We start from the raw sequence: 22,319 nt of genomic DNA, 5'->3' as shown, positions 1-22,319 counted from the left end.
GAGGTCTGGCCAGTCTCTTTATCTCTCTCTTTGTCTCTCTATTTCTCTCATTAAAATAAAATAAACATATTTTTTTAAAAAAGAAATTAAATCATTTGAAACTTCAGGCATTTACTTCGAGACAGATTTGCTAAACGCTTGCATCCATGTCTCTGTCTAGAGTAACCAGAAAACTGCTTCCACATCCTTCACTGCATGTGATGACATCCCAAACCTTTTTTATTTATGTATTTATTTATGTATTTATTTGTTGATGGCACTAGAGCTTCAAGTTTCCTGACAAGTTAGACTGATTAAGATCTCTTCCTCATAAACAACCAAATCCATTCTGGTTTTAAGGCAAACCTTCAGGCAGAATAGTAGAAGGAAGGCGGGAGGGAACACTTGAGACCCCCTAGGCATTTACTTAAGAGGAAACTGAAGTTCAGTACAATAATCTCTTCATTGTAATTTTTTTTCTGAGATGCAATTCATAAACTGTTTGTTTGCTTGCCTGCTTGCTTTTATAGGCATTCAACAAGAACAATTTAATCCTGGAAGAAAGAAATAAATACTTCAATCCCCATCTCTCTGGGAAGACCTATTCCAATGCCTACTTCACGGAGCTCAATAATTATGATGAGTACTAGCAACACTTTAATTGTTGGCTTCTTGTAATCCCCCCGATTCCTCAAGACCTGTGCCCCACCACTACCCTCGTTGCTGAAGCTTCAGAGACAAAATGTGGAAACATTTCAAGTGCATTTCAAGCCCCAAGTGTCCCATTGCTGCCAGAATGCCGTGTCCTAAAAAGCCACAAATCTGGACGTGCCCTTGTGAAAGTCTGGTCCGCCATATTTGGGCGTTGTTGTTTAACTGACTTTTTTTTTTTATTGTGTTCCGTTGATTTTTCTCAAAAAAATCTGCTGTTTTCTTGAGCCTTTTAATGAACATGCCCCCCCCCCAATTCCACAACACATACAAGGAGTCTAGAAATATGGCCATCTTCTTATTCTTGAGTGTCCTTCTCCATGGTGTTCTAGTTGAAGAAAATGGCACTTTCTCTGATCTCCCTTCCCCTCCAGGAAGAGCACTCTGGTCCATCGTCTTTGATTCAGTAAACAATATGATTGTGTGACCACATACTGACCCACCATCAATGCCCTTCCCTCCCTGGACGACACCATGGACTCTTGAACACAGTTGGTGTGTTCAGCTTTGGAATAATCCTTGCCTAGCTAAGCTCAGGGCTACCACCTGACTTGTAGCTGCAGAAGTGATGGAATATGAGGTATTGACACGTCATCCTTAGTGTCCAGCCACTTCCTGGGTGCCAGTGGTGGAGCTGAGTCCCCCGATCTGAGACTCAGAGAGAAGTCCGTTGAACAGGACACTGGAAACTAGCCTTATCTGACTTGTGGATTGCACAGTGTTGGGCAGAGGGGTACTCCCTGGCTTGTGGCCGGCCTGAGGGTCACCTGCCTAGTCCCTCGCCGTGTCCTGAAGAGCCACTCATCAAGCCTTTCCCTGAACCTGACGTCACCTCTTTTCCCTGCAAAGGAAAGTTTCCCAACACTCATGATGCCAGTGGAAGAAAGAATTGGAGGCTTAACATAGAATGGGAAACAAAAGATTTTATTTTATTTTATTTTATTTTATTTTATTTTATTTTATTTTATTGTCCTGGTATGGAAAGTACTACAGAAGCCACATGGAGAGAAAAACAGCTCGCCTTTCTCGTCCTCCTGCTAGAGCCCTCACGCAGCCATCAGCCTACAGGAGCACTGAGGCTGGAGCCAGCCTGCCACACTCCAGATCTGTGCATAGCCGCCTGGCCTCAGTGCCGAGCTGCCCCATGCTGCCCTCACGGCCGATACTGGAGTGATGCTGAGCTCTGGTGCCTTTTGTTCTCTGTGCTGCCTTCCTGTCCACATGCACCTCTTCTCCTGGAAACGATGCTCCAAAATCACTTTAAGAATTCTGTGTCCTTTAAGGCTGTTTGTTTTTTAATGATACCCCATGGCACTGCACACTGATTATTGATAATCTCTGTGGAGTGTGATGATCTTCCTCGAAGCCTGCGGAAGAGGGGACAGCCGGGTCAGTCACTCACAGGCGATTTAGATTTACACATCATCATGGCTGTGGGTGAGCAGTTATTGGAAGTAAGAACAGGGCTTGAACTGCTCCTCTGGGAGCCTGTGGACATCGTGATAAAGACCTGGGGAGATCTGAACACATTCTCGTTGAGAAATGAACCTTCAGATCTGTGAGAGGAGGTGGTGTGGGTGTCGGGGATGTCAGGCTTACTGACATCCCTGCTGTCAGCTGATCCCATTTAAAGAAAACATTTCGAGTGTTCTGGAAAAATTCTGCTGAGAGATGAATGTTGGGACCCAACGATCCTCCTATCCCCACATCTGTCATAGCCACACATCTGGAGTCCACAGTGAAATGGTAGGTGGGCTCTGGAAGGTCCAGTGACTGTCGTGATTGGTGTTCTGACCTCTCCATTAGGAGGGCTTGTTGTATCTTCTTACTCTCCATCTGTCATGAGAGATGCTTCTTTCTCCACCCAAAGTTCACACTCAGGAGGCAGGATGAGTCCATGGCTTCCTGATCCTTCCTGAGTGGGATCGTCACTGAATACCTCTACTGTCCATACCTCCCTCCCACTCTACAGTGTAAGAAAACTGTCCTCACTGTGAAGCACATTTTAATGGTTTTTACCCCCAAGATTTTCTCCACCATCATGTTCCAGGACCTAAACACTCCCCGCCCCCCCCACCACACACACAATTCTAACCTTTAAAGCTCATTATATTGTACTGGGAAGGAGGAATCTTATACTTTAAGGGAGCATCATTGAACTGGATAGGAATGGATTTCTTTTATTATTAGTAGTAGTATTTTAATTTTCTTTCTTTATTTTTGGTTAGAGACAGCCAGAAATCAAGAGGGAAGGGGTGGTAAAGAAGGGAAAGAGACAGAGAGACACCTGCAGCCCTGCTTCACCACTTGCAAAGCTTCGCCCTGCAGATGGGGACCGTGGGCTCAAACCCAGGTCCTTGAGCATTGTAGCATGTGCGCTCAACCAGGTGTGCCACCACCCGACCCCAGGAAAGGATCTCTGAACAGCAGTCAATGTGATCTTTCATCCAAATCGCAGTGACTGGAGACAGCACCACACACACACACACTCACACACATTCACATACACATTCACACACACACACACACACACTCACACACATACCCACACATTCACACACACACTCACACACATACACACACACATTCACACACACTCACACACAACACCACACACACACGCACACGCGCGCACACACATACACAAACACACACACACACACACACACACACACACACGGAAATACTACATGCTGTTTTATACACAGGTCTTAGACCACTGCAGAGAAAGCCACCTACTCTTGTTCCTGGGTCTGTTTGTCCTCTACTCAAGAGTATTCCCGTCTTTCCTGACTCCAATCATTTTGCATATGGTTTTCATAGTATTCTGAGTATTTTAGGCATGGAGTCAAATTTTCTTTCCCACTGCCGCCTAGGTGCTGGTCATGCTTTCACGCTTTCCCTCTGTGCTGTTTATCAACAAGAACCCCACAGGCTGGTGGACTCCTAGGATGGGCTTCACAGTGCAGCTCGACTTGAGGCTGTTAGGATTCCTGCTCAAATCCTGTAGTCCACATGACATGTTCATTCTCTTAATCCTTTTATTTGTTCCTTCATTCTTTTCTCTCTCTCTCTCTCTCTCTCTCTCTCTCTCTCTCTCTCCCCCTCTCCCTCCCTCCCTCCCTCCCTCCCTCCATCCCTTCCTCTTGCTCTTTCCCTCTCATTTCCTTACTGGTCTAATCAACATCACTAGAGACTAATGTTTTTAAGCTGTACTTCTAGTTAACATCAAGTCACCACACTTAAGTTTCCAGGGTTATTTCTGGATACATTAGAATCTGGGCTGTTTACACAGGGGATCTGCTGTGACTCTCACTTTTAGTTCTTGAGAAATAGTTCCTCGTGTGTGTTAGCAGGGCTCTTTGTCTAGCCCTGACCAGCGGCCATCCCCTGTCCACAGCATGTCACAGGAAGGAGGGTGCATGTACCCTTCCCGAAATAGCTCATTATCTATGTGTCTTCACTGGAACTGAGGCTCTTCATGATCACCCTGAGTGACATGACCCCCAGAGTTCTAAGGAGCTTCCCAGAAGACCCATGGTCCCCAGATGTTGGTGTTTTCCTATGCTTGTGTCCATTTTGCTTTAAGATATTTCTCTGGCACTGTCCTTAAAGCCACTGTGGGCAGGGAGTTTTTTTCAGACACATTCACCAAGCCTATCTAAGTAGTGTCTTGATTTGAACTGGCACCCAGACTGGAGAAAGGAAGCATTTCCTTGGGTCTGTGTACATAGATTCAAAAGGGATTGAGAAGCACCCCCTGCCCCATCTCTGCCTCTAGGAAGAGCCCAGGGCCAACTAGGAGTCTGGTCTCACTTATTCATAGACCAAAGTCCAATGTCAGACAAGTGCATGAGGCTTCAAAGCCCTGGAAAGTATCCCATCATGAAGATCTCCATGTCCCCAGGGGCAACATCAGGCTGTCACGAAAGTTCAAGGAGGAATTCATGTTGAAAATACATCAAGCTGTTCTCTATTGCTTTGAGGACAAAGCATGAACACTTCCTTCCTCAACACTGTCAAACCACACTCATCACTGACTTTGCCCACCTCTAGTCCTGCTGTCCTCCAGGAGCTGTCTTGTGTATGGCATGGGGGTGGGGGGGTGTAGGTCCATGGAAGTCAGCATTTCCAACTCCAAAGATTGCCTTAGAGACAGATTTCTGTAGCTATGCCCAGAGCATCTATCCCTTATAGTCCCTCCATCAGTTCATGGTGATTTATGTTGCCTTGTTGGTTTATTTTGACAAAACATTGCCTCTGATTACCCATGATTCCTTTTTACGAGACACTAGCGAGTCATTCTGTGCCTGCTGCTTTTCTGGTCAATGGGTGTGAAGTGGGAGAACACAGAATAACATTCACTTTGACCTGAAGAAATACACAAAAGGGAATGCCAGCCGCTGCACATTGAGATAAAATATTTGAAGCCCAGAGACCTTTGTGGAATTTATTTCTTCTTTCCTTCCTTATTGAGTTTGTTCATAATAATTGATTTTAAAACACTTTTGTAGTTCCACAAATACTGACCTAAGACATTGATTTGATCTTTTTTTTTTGATAGCCTGATAAAATACTAGAAAATACATTTCTTTAATCTTTCTTCTTTGGAAGTTAAAAAGTAATGAACAAAATGGAATGTTGGATTATTGGCAAAGGTTTCTAAAATGACTCCCTTTATGAATTTAAGATATATATATACACACACTGGGGAAATATATGTTACATGATCAAAAATGGAAGCCTTTTGTCTTTTGAAAATATCCTCCAGACTATAGAGAGACTTAGGGCATTATTAGAACCAAATGTCCTAGCCTGACAGAAATCCGGCAGTTCCTAGTGAAAGCTGTCATATAGAGTATTTTCCAGAAATCCTATTCATTTGGTCATAGTAGGTAATCCACTGATTTCCCAGGACTGAGGAGGGACAGGCTTTCATTCAAGCAGAGGTGTTTTACTGTGTTCATATGATGAAAGACGTTGGAGGGGGGAAAAGCCAAGGCAGAAAATCATGCTGGTATCTCTTACATCAGCACACAATGCAGGCGGGAAGACCCATCCCCTTCTCTTCATGTTCAGTCACAACTCTGAGGCCCGTTGTGCACACACGATCCCTTTCTTACGCAGCATCTTGTCAATCTAGTGCCAAGTGGTCCAGCTATGGGGCGGGGGTGGGGGTGGGGGGTGGGAGGGGGAGGTAGTTCAAACTGAAGTTCAAAATGTTTAGTGAATTCATGGTGAGAGCAAGCTCTGGATTCTGGAAGACCCCCACACACACACAAGTCCCCTTCTATGGTACTAGAAAGAGAAAGTGAGAGCTTGGCAAGCCACCCTTTGTGAGAGCAGTTTAGTTTCTTTTAAGGGTTATCAGTGCCTTGTTTGAGATAATTAGCCATTTCACCTGGATATCATTGGCTCCAATTTAAAGCAGAAAACAAATTGCCTGCACTTGGAAGGAAATCATTCTAATTGGCCTGTTTTAACTTGGGAAAGGGAAATGACCCAGAACCATATGATCAGCAGGCGTGATGCCCGTGCGGAGCTGGGAGGGACAGAGAGGCGTGTGGAAATGCAGTGCTGTGTTAAAGTGAACCCAGTTTTGTCTAGCAGAAGCTACAGCGCTATAATCTCACACCCCCACAAAAAAATGCCTTAGTGTTTGTTCATGAGTATAAATCTTAACATGTTGCCTATAAACATTTCAGAATTATGTTAATACCCTCTTCCGACACCTGGAAAAATCAGACACAAATGAGAACCAAGCCAGAACATTGCTTATTATTATTATTTTAATAAAGTCTATGTCATGCTCTTTCGTGAGGTCGCCTATTTGACTCTACTAATTTGGGTTGAGAAAATCAACAATATTTTTCATGCTCCAGTTGATTGTTTTCCTTTCTCCTGTGACTGCTGGCCCAAGTCAAAGTTGGACTTTGGCGTTTTGAAAGAAAGCACTGAGTGAATTTTTAATTCAGGTACCTCTGTTCACCACAGAAATACGTAATTATCCGAAAAAAGGAAATGCAGCAACTTGACCCAACATGACCTTCTAACGTGCGTGCAGAAACTTGTATGGGTGGGTGTTTCTCTGGAAGATGTTATGCATCGTTCAATGCCTCATTCTTTGTACATTTGCTGTTGTGATACAAAATAAACGTATTTGGAATTGTTTCTTTATTATTATTATTTTGAGCCTTATCCAGAGTCCCAATTTCTGTCCTTGCTGACTGCACAATAAACACCTCACCTGGAAATTGATTGTGAAGATGCCATCTATAGTTACCATAGTGAAGATTGTATTTTCTTTTTAGAATGAGATGGCATTGCCCTCCCATGGGACAATGGGACTTGGTTGCCTTGTTAGAATGGCCATGCCATGCTGAGTACTTCTTCAGTTGGCCATCAGATGTAACACAAGCTTTTAGCCCTTGCGTTCAATTTCTAAGATTCTATTTGAATCCTTATTTGGAAATGTACATTTCAACAATGCATGTATTTATAATGCCTTGCCATTAGATTAGTGGTTTCAAATGCTCTGTTGAGAGCTGTTCAGTTCTATAGTTAAGAAAGTTGTTTTAAGGCACCCATCAGAGATGCTATTAAAAATATATATATAGGACATTGTGGCAGTAAAAACAGAGGGCTCATAGCCTGCTACATTGGCTCAATAATGAAAGTTTGAAGAAAGGGTAGACCCGGGAGCAGGTTGAAGGCTACCTGAGCAGTCAGCAGAGGCTATCTTGCCTCAGTTCCAAACCCCAGTCCTGAGAAAAGCAAGCAGAGTTAGAGAATCCCTGGAGCAGATACTCAGCAGGAAATGTGGTATGCAAATCCATCGCTCCCGGTGACGTTGATTTCTAGAACCCAGGTCTCCTCAGCTTTCTTGAAAGGATAGACTGATGAAGAGAAGAGTGACTCTGAGTCTCCGAGTCTCCGGGCAGTGCAGCCTCCCTCCTCCTCCTCAGATTCTGCCAACATTGTGCGGACACGATAAGAGAATTGTGATCCTGTACAGTATAAATTGTATTATATTTTTTGTACTTATGTTTTATGTAAATAGTTTGTCTCCTTCTGTTGTATGTGAACACTGAAATAAATCCTATCATTTAAGAAACAGTTGAGTGGTGCCCTGTTTTCTATAGCCTAAAAGTCCCAGTGCTGCCAACCCCAGATGTACTCATGGGGGAGTGTGTTTATCAGTGAAAATGAGCGGCACCTCCTGGTCAAACCCTTGTCCAGCCCTGTTCCTTCTTCAGGCCCTGAGATCTGTAGACTGGAGACCACAACAGAACAGTTCCATGAGGATTCTAAGCAATGGGAAAGAGCCCTTAGAAATGTTATCAGATAGCACCAAAGCAAGGAGCTCTGGGGACGGAGGAGGAAGTGGGGCATGGAGAGAACTTAGGGAGCCTGGTACATAATGAAATTATACTCAGGTGCAATGACTGCATTAGACAGCATTAGCCTCTTCAATAAAAATTTAAAAAAGTGGTGGGGAGTCGGTTGGTAGCGCAGCAGGTTAAGTGCACCTGGCACAAAGCTCAAGGGTCGGCGTAAGGATCTTGGTTGGAGCCCCCCGCTCCCCACCTGCAGGGGAGTCACCTCACAGGCGGTGAAGCAGGTTTGCAGGTGTCTATCTTTCTCTCCCCCCTCTGTCTCTCCCTCCTCTTTCCATTTCTCTCTGTCCTATCCAACAACGATGACATCAAAAATAACTACAACAATAAAACAAGGACAACAAAAGGAAATAAATATTTAAAAATTTTTTTAAATGTTTTCAGATACCAGACAATGTGTGAGGAAAAAAAGTCCAGTGTTTCAATTATAAGGAGATGGTGCTGAGAGCCATTATTGATTTGTTTATGAAGTTAAACCCAAACTTTTTTTTTCTTCCATTTTTGTCATTGTTAGATAGGACAAAGAGAAACTGAGAGGGGAGGAGAACACAGAGACGGAGAAAGATAGTCACCTGCAGACCTGCTTCACCACTTGCAAGGTGCCCGCCCCTCCTCCCCTGCAGATGGGGAGCCAGCCAGGGGCTCGAACCAGGAACCGTGGGGTACTTACACTTCATACTGTGTGCGCTTACCCAGTGTTCCACTGCCCAGCCCCCAACCCAAACTTTCTCTTGCATGTTATGTTCCATTCTTTGAATGAGAATTATTCTTTTACAAAAGATGAACTTTCCCACTGGAGATGGCAAAGTTTCCTATAAGGGAAACAAGCCAAAATGCCGGGGAAAGAACCAGGGCTTCAAACATACCAAGTCCTGCACTCTGTCAGGTGAGCTATTTCCCTGAGCACAGCTTCTTGCGGATGAACGAGCCAGAATTTGCCTAGGAAACTGGTTTATTGAGAGACACCCCACTTCATACTTGTAATCCCATTAAATCTCTGTGTGGCTATACATGTATGTACTCCATATGTCTCTAACATGCACATGCTAATACCATAAACACATGTATGCAGTTTCAAATATAAATATATATATAGCACATCTTTAATTGATCAAAATCCCATGGAACGGGGAGACCAGAAATGAACATGCTATAAAGCCTTATAAGCTAGGGAAGCGTGTTATGATAAGGAAACATTTTAAACAAACTAATAAATTTTAATTGTGTAAACTGGCCTGGCTTTTGTATTTCCTTTTGTAGAAGGTGGCATGTAGGCCTTTGAAAGCCTAGTTATACTTCCTAATTGCTTCAAAATAATTTTTACTGGAAGAAATACTTTGGAGTGTAGAGAACAGCTCCAGAACATTGGCTGGAGGCTCTCTCCTCTATAAATTATGCATCAGGTACTAATTTAAAAATTCATTATAATTGAGATTATCCCTGATTTAACTTTGCTTTCTAGAATATGACGTTTCAGAGGCTGGTTTTTGAAGTGTTCACGTTTATTAAAAACCACTGCATGTGCTGAAAACCCAGGCAGCTGGCTCCACAGTCAGGCTCAATCAGAAACTTAGAGGCTCCAAGAACTCAGAATGGAGGGAAGAAGGCAGGAGAGGGTTGAGAGAGGACAGGACCTTTGGTGGTGGGAGATGATGGGGGTGAGGGGTGCTGAGATCTGTCTCCCTGAGACGTGAAACTACTTCTGTGACTTCGGCAGACATGGCAATCAGCATTCCCTTATAAAATACTTTTAAAAGAAAGTTCCTGTAGGGGGCCTGAGCAGTAGCGCACCAGGTTAAGCGCACATAGTATGAAGCGCAAGGATCCCTGTCTGAGTCCCCGACTCCACTCTTTTTTTTTTTCCCCGACTCCACTCTTGCAGAAGGGTCGCTTCACAAGTGGTGAAGCGGGGCTGCAGGCATCTCTCTCTCCCTCTCTATTTATCTTCCCCTCGCCTTTCAATTTCTCTGTCCTATCCAAAATTAAAAAGCGGGGGGGATGACCACAGGAACAGTGGATTCATAGTGCTGACACTGAGCCCCAGCAATAACTCTGGAGGCAAAAAAAAAAAAAAAAAAGAAGAAGCCCCATTAGGACCAAGAGGTGGCTCACCTGCACCTGGTTAAGTGCACACACTACTATCTGCACAAGGATCTGAGTTCAGTCCCCTTGTCGCCACCTACAGGAGGAAAGTTTTACAAGCGGTAAAGCAGGGCTGCAGGTGTCTTGCTATCTCCCTATTTCCCCCTTCCCCTCTCAATTTCTCTCTGTCTCTATCTAATAATACATATAAAATTAAAAATAAAAGAAAATTGTCCTTCAGTGGGTAAAGGAGTTCCCAGAAAATTTGCTAGTCTCTCTGGGGAAGCCTGTTCTTTATCCACTAAACAAATACACAACCCAGGAGTATGAGCTCACACTCCCATTAATATTATCTTGAGTAGGGTTGAAGAAACATGTCACCCAGGGGCTGTAAGCACACGTAGCATGTAGTGCAAGGACCCACACCAAGGGTGCTGGTTTGAGCCCTTGGCGCTCTGCCTTAAAGGGGGATCTGCTTCACAGTGAAGCAGGTCTGCAGATATCCACCTTTCTCTCTCTTTCTTTTGTCTCCCCCTCTTCTCTAATTTTTCTCTGTCCTATCCTATATATAAAAAAAAGGAAAAAGTACCCTGCAGGAGCAGTGAATTTATAGTGCCCACACCTTGCCCCAGTAATAACCCTGGAGGAAAAAAAGAAAGAAAGATGTCGCCCAGACACCACCCTAAACCAGTTCAGTTTTCCTTTTTCTTATCTCTCCTCTATGAAATATTCAACATGCTGAAGAATTCCGTTTTAAGAACGCATTCAGTTATCAGGAAAGAATGCAAGTTACAAAATGTTACGCCGTATTTGTGACATCCCACCCCACCCCGTCTTTGCTATTTGCAGTGGTCCTTTCTCATGCTTGGACACACTTATATACAACTCCTTTTTGAATTGACTGTATTTGTTATTGCATTAAAAAAAAAGAGAGAGAAATGGTTTCAAATACCTTTCCAGGCCTATTTGAAATTCATAGTGACAATTTCCATTGAAAGTGTCTCCTAGAGCCCAGGTTGTGAGGCAGAGTCGAAATGGTCATGCAAACTGACTGCAGATATGTCATCTGGGAGGAAACTGTCCTTAAACTAATATCTGAAATGGCATTCTTGTCCTAGAATTATGCCCTGCACAGTCTTTTAAAGTAGATAAGATTCTGTTTATACAATCAAACAGAAAATGAAGCCCACAGTAGCTTTTGTTTGTTTGTTTGTTTTCCCTGCAACTCTGCTTGGCAATTCTTCACCTTGGAAGCGCTGAAGCTCTCCCCCTGCCCCTGCAAGCACATCTGATAAGCACTGCTCACTGCTGCACTGTACAGGGACCTGGGGGCTGCCTACAAAGACATGGCAGGTACAAAGGTTAGCAGTGACCCTTTGTAAAAGGATTCCTCGCACAATAACCACGAAGTGTGTCTATCTCTACTTGGAAATTAATGTTTTGAAAATCAGACTTCAGGTGCCGAGTGGTGGTGCACCTGTCTGAGCACTCATGTGCAAGGACCCAGGTTCCATGGTGGAGCAGGACTCCGGTGGGAGGTTGGAGAGTTACGTAGAAAACTGAGAAGTGTTACGCATGTACCACCTACTGTATTTTACTGTCAAATGTAAACCATTAATCCCCCCCAATAAAGGGGGGGGAAAAAGCTCCTTCACCAAACAACAGTAAAAAAGTGTTGCCTGTCTAAAGCAAAATGGAAAGCAAACTAACAAATGTAACTCAACAGTGAATCCACCAGAAAGAACATTACCCCTTGGGTCTGGTTTGAGACTGGTCATATTTGCTTCTCCATAGGCTGTGGGATAGCAGAGAGAAAAAGGGTGATATCAGATATCGTCTCGACTGGTAGTTCAGGTATCCCATTCGGTAACATTATTAAGATAATCCAATGACTTAATATCACCATACAGAAAATAATGATGGGCCCCCACAGAGGTGCAGCTGGTTAAGTGCATATAGTACTAAAAGCAAGGACTGGCCCAAGGATCCAGGTTTCAGACCCTGCTCCACACCTGCAGAGGGGACGCTTCACAAGCAATGAAGCAGGTCTGCGGGTGTCTCACTTTCTCCTCCCAGTGCATCAGACCTAAAGGCCAAAAAGTCTGAGGCAATAAAACTTTTAGACTGGAATCTTTTGTGATCTGGAGTTAAGCAAAGATTTATTAAGACACTAAAAGAACAATCTCCAAAAGGGGAACATGTTAGAATACACATTAGCAAAATTTACAGCTTACTATTTCAAGACTCTGCTAATAAAGTAAAAAAAAGACAAGCCCCATTTTAGGAGAAAATGGTGGCCAAAAATATCTAATAAATAACTTGAATTCAGAATATACTGAAAACACTTATAACTCAATATATAACAATAGATAAGGTGCTGGGTTGAACACAAATTTTACCAAAGGAGAGATACGGTTGGGAAACACACATAAGACACTGGGTACCATAATTCATTGGCTTTGCCATGCTCACAACCAAGGCTCAAGTCTGGTCCCCACCACCCCGAAGCAAGCGCTGGGTGCTGTGGTGTTTTCCTGAATTATATCCTCGGTTCATCCTATGCCCGAGCTGGATTCTAGTCTTCTCACTTGTTAAGTAAATAAATAAACATATTTAAAAGTAAGATACTTGAAGGGAGTTGGGCAATAGTGCAGCTGGTTAAGTGCATGTGGCGCCAAGCACAAGGACTGGCATAAGGATCCTGGGTTTGAGCCCCCAGCTCCCCACCTGCAGGGGAGTCGCTTCCCAGGAGGTGAAGCAGGTCTGCAGGTGTCTGTCTTTCTCTCCCCCTCTCTGTCTTCCCCTCCTCTCTCCATTTCTCTCTGTCCTATCCAATGATGACATCAATAACAATAACAACAACAACAATGATAATCACAATAATAAAAAACAAGGGCAACAAAAGGGAATAAGTAAATAAATATTTTACATAAGTATCCCTGTAATTTGGAAAGTCACCAGTTTGAGACTATTGTGACGCGGCTGCAGGCATTTTCTTCATTCTCTACAGAGAGCACAGAGGGGAAGTGGAGGAAAAGGCTCTCTTACACTTTGCTCAAAACTTCATGCAGGCTGAGGCACCATCCCCTCTGAGAAAACTTCTCAGTGCAGAGAGGCTGGGAAAAGCCATTTCTGCTTGGGTATATCACAACCCCAAGCAAAGAAAAAGAAGGCCAGGAAGGAGACAGATGGAGAAAAAAATATGGTTATATTGTTGACAGAGGGGAGAGGTTAATGGCGTCCTTCTCCAGCTCCCTCCCCTGTGGGTTCCTCACAGGAACTCTTGAAAGAATGGCAGCTCCTGACCAGTAAGCAGGTTCCAATCTTCTTTTATTAAGTTATGAGGTAGAAATAGGAAGGAAGTAAAGTTAGAGGGAAGAGACAGCTCGGGGTGTTCGGGACCCCAGGGCCTCTGTGTATGAGTGTCTCTCCTCCTAACACTCTGTACATGACACACCTGGCCAGCTTCCTGTTGGCCTGATACAGACACCAGGTGTGTTTTGCCTCCCAGACTCCTCTCTCAGTGAGCATCCATTGTGCTCCAGTCCCTGCTTCTCACGTGTGCAGTACCCTTGTGCCCCAATCCCCACGGCCCCCGTGTGCAGATGCGACACAGCAACGTGTCTGTGCTCCTAGCCTCTCCCTGTCTATTCCCTGACCTCAACAATATCAACACAGGATCCACAGATCCACAGGCTTGTTTGGAAAGAATATACACATGTTTTCATCAATACAAGCCTGAATGCTGCTGAGTTCCCTTCTCCTCTCTGAACGCGCAACCTAAGTGTGTCCCAGGCAGTTAGCTGTTTGCTTTCTCATCACCTTAACTTCCTCCAGGGCCCCCAGGCCAGGGAAGTGGAAATCCCCCATGAAGGAATGTTAGGTACTTTCCAAGAATTATGATTACAAGCCATACTGAAGCTCCATCTTTTGTCTGTGTGTCTTGGGGTGTTTCCTAAAAAGGAAGGATATTGGGTCAAAGTTGGCAAGCATTTGAGGGCTTTCTTTTTAAAATTTTGTTGCTAAATTGCTCTTCAGAAAATGCAGTGGAGAAACGCCATTGGCTCAATTGGCTAGCAGGTGGTACTTATACAGAAACCGCAGTGGGAACACCAGCCTGCCTGCCTTCCTTTCTTTCTTTTTTAATTTGATGGGACAGCAGAAAACTGAGAGACAAGAGAGGACAGAAAGAGAGAGGAAAATACCAACAGCACAGTTTCACCTCTCCTTAAACTTCCCCTTGCACGTATGGAGTGGGGGCTCGAACCCAGGTCCTTGCAAATGGACACGTGTGTTCAACTGGGTGCACCACTACCCAAACCTCTTGTTAGTGGTTTTAAAATGTGCATTTACTGAGAATGTTTGTGCATGCTACACCTGGACTGTTTCAGACAACAAGATCACTTACTGACGAAGCCTTTCGTTTCCTAATACCCAATTTCAAAATATTTTCTGCAAGGCGCAATCCTTCACCCCAAGAATATGCTTTTGGAGAAAGGATGACCGTCTTTCCAGAAGGAACCCTGAAAGCAAAAGGTGGATTCCTTTGGAACCAAAGGTTTTTCTAGAGAAGCTGTTCAGTAGAGAAGTTGAGTGGGGCAAGGCCACACCTGTTTCTCACCGCTCTGTGTATTGTGCACTGATTTACAGCCTCGGGCAAATGCTCCTTCTCTGAATTTACTTAGCAAAGAAACCAAGGAAAGTGAGTCAGCCTCGGACAGAATCAAAAAGGGAGGCGACTTGGATGGTTATTTCACTTGGAGGAGCAGGTGTAAGGATGTGAGAGCACGAGCGGGCAGAAGAGGGCAGAAGAGAAGCTGTGAGGCTGAAAGCCAGCGTCTGAGGGCTGAAGGCAAGTGAGCTTCCTCTGTGCCCCTCAGGGACCACTGAGCCTTTCTCCCAGCGGAAGGCTTGTGCTGGTGGAGGGTAAAGTGAGATGCCCCTATATGCTTGTAGATTCCTCACAGACTCAGTTCCGGTCCCCGGCTCCCCACCTGCAGCAGGGACACGTCACAAGTTGTGAAGCAGGTCTGCAGATATCTTTCTTTCTCTCCTTGTCTCTCTACCTTCCCATCCTCTCTCAATTTCTGTCTTATCTAAAAAAAAAAAAAAAAAAAAAAAAAAAAAACCTCTAGAAGCAGTGGATTCGTAGTGATGGGACCAAGCCCCAGTGATAACCCTGGAAGAAAAAACAAAAACGAGTCATTGTGTGTTACCTCCTTATTTTTATTCAAAGTCTGTGCTTCCTACTCTAGCTCCCTGTGTTAACGGAGCACACTGTTGTGACAGAGCAGGAAGCCAAGACTACATTTAAGGGCATCACAGACCCCTGCGAGCGTCAACCTGGCTTTGACCTAGCACGTTATGATTGGGCCCTCCTCAATCGCTATCGAACAGGCCATGGCCGGTGCGCTGCTATGTTCCATCGCTGGGGAGCCAGAGACGACCCGAACTGCCCCTGCGGCTCCAGACAGACTATGACCCACATAGTCAACGACTGCCACCTCTCCAGATTCAAAGGAGGTCTCGAAACTTTACATCAGGCTCAACCTAATGCTGTTGACTGACTACAGAAGAAGGGCAAACGCTAGAAGAAGAAGGGCATTCTCTAGGGAGTAATGCATAACGTAATGTTAACTAGGGTATTTAAGAAGCATTCGAAGTTGTGAAATGTGTTTACTACCTCTTAAATGACTTGCCCTGCTGTGGCAAAGCCAACTCCATGGCCCCTGTGTCATATAGTCAGGGATTATGAAGCAAGCTAAAGATCAGAGGAAAGTGGTCATTATTAACATCGAAATTAAATTCAGATACTGTCTAAGGAAACATATCACACATAGGATGGCATTGCTTTAACTAAAGAGGATTATGTGAAGGAGTTCTAGTTTGTGCTTCCTGTGACTAGTTCCTACAGCTTCCACAACCAGAGGATAAACAGACTTTTAAAAAACTTTCTAGAAAGTGTGTGATTACTGCTTAGGGTGTTTTCATATCATATTTAATTTGCTACAGGATCCACTGTTGCCATGCTTAAGGATCTCCATCTCAAGCTGCCCAGAGTCAGAGGAACTTCAGGAGTGTTAAAGCAGGGCTACAGGTATCTTTCTCTCCCCTCCTTATCTTCCTTTCCTGCTCAATTTTTCTCTGTCTCTAGCCAAATATATATATAAAAGGGGGTCAGGTGATGGCACGCCTGACTGAGCACACATATTACCAAGTGCAAGGACCCTGGTTTGAGCCCCACCCCACCCCACACTCCCCACCTGCAGAAGGAATGCTCTGTGAGCAGTGAAGCAGGTCTGCAGGTGTCTGTCTTTCTCTCTCCCTATCTCCCCCTCCTCTCTCAGTTTCTTTCTATCCCGTCTAATGAAAGTCTACAAAGAAAGACCAAAAAAAAAAAGAGGAAAATTGGCCACTGGGAGCAGTGGATTCATAGAGCTGGCACTGAGTCCCAGCAATAACCTGAGAGGAATAATAATAATAATAATAATAATAATAAAGTTTTTAAAGAATTGAGTATGAGTCTAAAAAAAAGCAAATGGGTTGCAGTAAAGGAATTAGAGAAAATTGCTGGGCACTCTTCCTTTGAGTCTCTCACTCTGATTTGGAAATTTCTCTCCCGGAATCCTAAGTGTGGGCATGTGTGCACACACATATACTCCTTATGTTAGGAATCACTCTAAGACCTTTGCTTCATGGCCCTAAATAATTAAGATGTGTAACTCAATATAGAAAGAGTTACATTTCTCAGAGTTCTTAGCACCAAACCACCAAAAAAGAAAAGGCACCAAAGGACAGATGCAAGGCTAGCTACTAGCATTTGATCTTGGATTCTGGGTCAGAAATACCAGGAGACAAAGAAAAGGGAAGAAGGAAGAAGCTGGTGGAGAAGAGGCATGGAGGCAGAGGACTCAGGAGGGCCTGACCAGCAGGGGGAGAAACAGTGCCAGTGACTAAGGGTGGGGAGAGTTCTCACCACGAATAGTGAGTGTTTTCCTGAGTGTTTTTACTGTCTCTAATTTGAGGCAGTAACCCCTCCCCTTTTTATTCAATTAGTTAACGATTGTCTGTTGTGTGGTAGACCTTAATAGATAATAGCATCGGTCTAGAAATTTCATTCTTTTTTGGGGGGGTGGTGGGTGGGGGTTAATGCAGTAAATACAGTTATTGGTACATGTGTAAAATTTCTCAGTTTTCTGCAAAACACTCATCCCCAGTCTGGGTCCTCCTCCACCATCAGCACCAGGACCTGAAAGTCTCCTGGCCTAGAGTCCTTTACTTTGGTGCAATACACCACACCCAGCGCAACTTCTGCTCTCTGTTTCCCTTTCTGTTCTTATTTCTTAGCTTCTGCCAATGAAGGTATCATCCTCTCCTCAGTCTCTCTTACTGACTTATCTCATTTCACAGGATTCCTTCAAGTTCTATTCAAGAGGAGGTGAAGGAAGTCAATTCATAATTTTTAATAACCAAGTAGGATTTCATTGTGTATATATACCACAACTCAGCCACTCATCTGTTGTTGGACACCTGGGTTGTTTCCAGGTTTTGGCTACTACAAATCGTGCTGCTATGAACACAGCTGTACACAGACGTTTTTTATATGGTTGTGTTTGTTTCCTTAAGCTATACCCCCAGGGAAGGGGCTGCCGGGAGCCAAAACCTTAGCTAAGTCTCTCACATAACCGGTGAACGGACATTCTGATCATTGGAACTGAGATTACCATCTAACTGTTTGGAAAGTTGCTCACCCACCTCCCTCCCCCCACTACCTTAGCAGAACTTCCTCATGGTGTGTGCTTAAAATGCGGCTGCAAAATAAAATTTTCAGAGCTTGATCAGAAACCTGTCTTGCTCTCGTTCTTCGTGTCTCTTGTCCCCTCCATTCTCTCGCCCCCTACCCTAGGTTTCCGTTGATAACCCTGCAGGCCGGGGCACCTGGCGCCCGACATGGGACCTTTTTGGGTCTGAGGTCCGAGAGAACGTCGCTCCCCAATGGTTGACCAAGGAGCATAGGACCGCCACTTCAGAGAAGGAGTGAGTGAAGGTTCGCATTGGATCACCGCTTTAGCCCAGAGTGAGTTTAGATCCATGTGGTGATCACTGCAGATTCGCCTGTCTGTGAGATTGATCCATTTTGAGGTAAGAAAGAGTGAGACAAGCATTGAGTAAACATGATTTGTTGCTTAAGGGCCTCAAAGAGTCCCTCAAGACATGAGGAGTAAGGGTTAAGAAAAAGGATCTCAAGAAGTTTTTTGATTTTGTGAATGATAGTTTCCCTTAGAAGGGACTACTGATGAAAAAAGATGGGCCAGAGTAGGAAACTGTTTAAGAGATAACCTTCTGTTTGTGAGTCTGTCTCTATTCCCATGCCTGATTCAGGAGACCCCATCCCTGAGGCTCCTGCTAAGTCCCCTCCTGTTAAGATTTACCCCTCTTTGACAACCTTAAGACCCCCCCGCCAAAGATGGGCCTGATGATAGTCTTTCTCCTGAAGAGGCCTTATCCCTTGATGAAGAGACGGCCAAATATCATAATCCTGACCGGCCACCCCTTTGCTCTTCTTTGTCCAGACCGCCTCCCTATGCCACCACCCCTCCATTTTGTGCTCTGGTCCTCAACTTGGCCGACACCACCAAGGCTAAAACTCAACTAGCACAAAAAACAGCTTCCCTTAGAAAATTAGTAGAAGAAAAACGAGAGCATTTACAATTAGTTGAAGAACTGTGGGCTCTTGATTTGGCATTATCTTAAAACTAGCCAGTCAAAAAGATCCAGGTTTTTCCCTCTGGCTACCACCAGAGCTCATAGAAAGCATTAAACCAATTCTGAGTGAGATCTTATCTGGCTAGTAAGCTATTCTCTAAAGAAAGAATAAAATCAATCAGACAAGACATTCACTCTAACTTAAAAACTATTAATCAGAAAACCAGTACACACTTTTAATAGAAATTTAATGAATTGTTTCTTTAAAACTGTAAAATGTACCTTAGCCCAGAAAAAGAATTTCAAAGATTTTTCTCCACGCACGGTAAACTAAGCCTGCCTGTTCCGTCCGAGCAGCCAATCACGGCACAGAGCTACTGCTCCACAGATTGGCAAAGACTGCAGTCAATCATTCCCTAGCCACAAATGCCCCTCCTGGGGGGGGTGGGGGGGGTGGAGAGTTGTGAGTTAGGAATCCAAAAAACCAAAGCGGTTTTTCAAAGGGAAAATTTTTCTTTTCACCAAGAATGTCTGTTTTAAGTCTGTACCTTGTCTCCACTAATGTGTGTTAACCCCCTAAGTAACTAAAGGTTGTTTTAAGTTTTAAATAAGATTCAGTTAAGCTAAATATGGTTTTAAAGATCCCGACTTGTAAAGTTGGCACACCTTTACCAGAGTAAAATATAGGACAGTTTCATCCTTCTGATAGCTAATATCAGCATTAATTCATTAGTTAAAAGATTTTCTGAGATATCTAGGCATGGTAAAATGCCTCTACAGTCTCTCTCACTCTTGTGAGGATTATAACTATTACCAGCACCCCAATACCAACTGCCACTGTTTGTTAATTTGTTAATTCCATGCTTGAAATGGCTTTCTAGTGGCCCAGTCAGTGTAGAGCAGTGGCTTTGCCAGGAAAAAAGGGTTAAATGTGGTATTCCTGGCCTGATAAAAATTTTTCATTTGGCAAATGTGATTCAACAAAATTATTTAGAGTAAAATTGTCATCTAAAAGAAATGTTAACAGTAAAAATTTATTTTGAACATTTCAGCTATGAGGTTTATCTTAGCTTTTTAAGTTACCTATCCAAATCAAAGTGAAAGATCAATTAAGTTGTGCACCCACCCTTATTCATAGCTGCCCTAAGGGTGTGATAGCTTTGTGATAAGCAAAGATCCTAACAAACAAAGTTTAACATTTTACTTAAAATTGTTTTTAAAATACTTTCTCAACTAAACTGGCAAAACTGGCTTGGGTTAGTAAAAGATAACACAATGGTTATGTTAATTATCTAATGCCAGAAGCTTTTGCTCTGATAAATGAGGTTTAATTTAAATAAGGTATGCAGGGTGCAGGGAGAGAGGTGCTGTTGTACCTAAACTGACCTCCAACAAAAAAAAATTTCTCCAAAAATCAATCAATTAATTAATTAATTAAACACACACAAAGACCCCTAATATCCAAGAATCTGAATGAGTCACCAATCTAAAATTTTGTATCTTTGGAGAATAGAGAGACCCTCTGAGTTTATTTTATTTTTTTCAGATTCTAAAAAAAAAAATAGTGATTCCAAAGATTAAAAATGTCTGGAACATATAATCCCATGTAACGTATAATTAATATCTTGTATTTAAGTGTACTGCTTACTTTTGTCTCATATAAAGACAGCCAAGGCTATAAATGAGTTAGATAAATTCAAAGTTCACAAAGCTTGCATAAAGACAGAAAGCAAGATTTAAAAAAAAAAAAAAACAAACAATGTCAGAAAGGGACTCTAGGCTGAAACCCCACTGACCTGAACATGCCCTAAAGACAGAGCTATTTTGAGAAGTTATCTGCTCTATTTGTTTTTCTTAAGCACAGAGAACTGCTTCTCAACCCCTTATAAGTTGTTACTTTTTCTACTGTTTGTTTTGTTCATAGCCATAACTTTTCCGTGGGGAAACTTCCCTGGATGGACGTACCTGCCATTTTGCTGCTGTGTTCCCTTTCACACTGTCTTCATTGTCTACATATTTAACTGGGTGAGGGCAAGCAATATCTTCACTGCGTAACACTACATATAATTAGTGAGGTCTGTTTATTAGATTTCTAAAAGAACGTCTAGGGGGTACCAGGCTTCTCCTGGTGCCCATGCATGCGAGCAATTGTTTTCCCTGGGGAAACATGCATTTGCAGACTCACGCCTTGTAATATATTGCTATGGTGCAAACAGTAATGAGCAAAGTCACAGTAAAATAATTATGTAAATAATAGTCATGAGGATGAGACAATCCTTTCCTGTGAGGTTGGGAGACAAAAACCCTACTTTGGTCCTCTTGCAGACCCCTACATCACCTCGCTGTAGGCCACTTGGGGGCTGACCAGCTGATCAGTGCAGGAAAATTTCCCGTTGACATTCAATCTTGAGAACAGAGTGACTGCTGATTTAGTCAGTTGCAGGCAGTGTTTTAGTTGTGAAATTTAGGAACTGAGTATCAGTGAAGGAACTGTTCATGACATGAGCTTGCCAGAGTCCGGGTCAGAAGGGGAAAGAAGTTATAAATTCCTAGGGGCCATGAGAGCTCTGGGTAGTATTTCAGGTCAGTGAATTTCAAAGGCGTCTGCGGGTTTAAACTATTTCAGTTTCCACAGCCTATCTGCACACTCTACATTTGTGGAACCTTGCAGGTTATAATGATAGAGAATTTCCTGATTATGTGAGAAAACCTGGAATAAAGCACAAATAAATCTTTTTCCCAGGCAAATATTTCTCTTTATGACTGTGGGATAAATTGTAAGTCCCTTGCTAGAAAACACAAAATATTATGAATGCCTTGCTTTTGTTTTTTTTCCACAAGGAATGATTTCAATATATCTAAGAACATAAATATATTCTAAGGAATCCATATGCATGGCCAACACAAGGAGGTCACTGCAGGCAACACATTTGGAGATGATTGGAGTACCTCTGAACTGTTATTCTAGTCAGTACACTGTCTTTACAAAACTTTTTTTTTAAATAAATTTACTTCTTTTGGGGCCGGGTGGTGGCAAACCTGGTTGAGCACACATGTTACAGTGCATAAGGACCCAGGTTTAAGCCCCTGGTCCCCACCTGTAGGGGAAAAGCTTTGTGAGTGGTGAAGCAGGGCTGCAGGTGTCTCTCTGTCTCTCTCCCTCTCTATCATCTCCTCCCCTCTTGATTTCTGGCTGTCTCTAGCCCATAAATAAATAAAGATAATTTTAAAAAAGAATAAATTTACTTATTTTATTGTCAGAGCCAGTGGTTTTGAATTTCATCTCACTGGACATCCATTTTATCAGACAGATCTATACAAAGATAATAGATAGGTAGATGATAGATAGATAATAGATATTAAGTAGATAGATAGTTGATAGGTGATAGATAATAGATATTAAGTAGATAGTGGATTGTGATAGATATAAGTAGATATGGATAA

The 22,319-nt window shown here is 43.3% G+C and overlaps 1 protein-coding gene across 2 annotated transcripts in view; it reads left to right on the top strand.

Annotated features, from left to right (window-relative positions):
* Nucleotides 1-7,804, top strand: part of SEMA5A (semaphorin 5A) — a 380,052-nt gene extending 372,248 nt beyond the window's left edge. For both annotated transcript variants that reach the window (XM_007520548.3, XM_060191157.1), the window contains one exon: nt 510-7,804. In XM_007520548.3, coding sequence (XP_007520610.1) covers nt 510-629 — 120 coding nt within the window. In that variant the 3' untranslated portion in view covers nt 630-7,804. The remainder of the gene's footprint in view (nt 1-509) is intronic.
* Nucleotides 7,805-22,319: the final 14,515 nt, after the last annotated feature.

The sequence above is a fragment of the Erinaceus europaeus genome, chromosome 5 (assembly GCF_950295315.1).
Source record: "Erinaceus europaeus chromosome 5, mEriEur2.1, whole genome shotgun sequence".
Taxonomy (NCBI): Eukaryota; Metazoa; Chordata; class Mammalia; order Eulipotyphla; family Erinaceidae; genus Erinaceus; species Erinaceus europaeus.
This window is presented reverse-complemented; position numbering and strand designations above follow the sequence as displayed.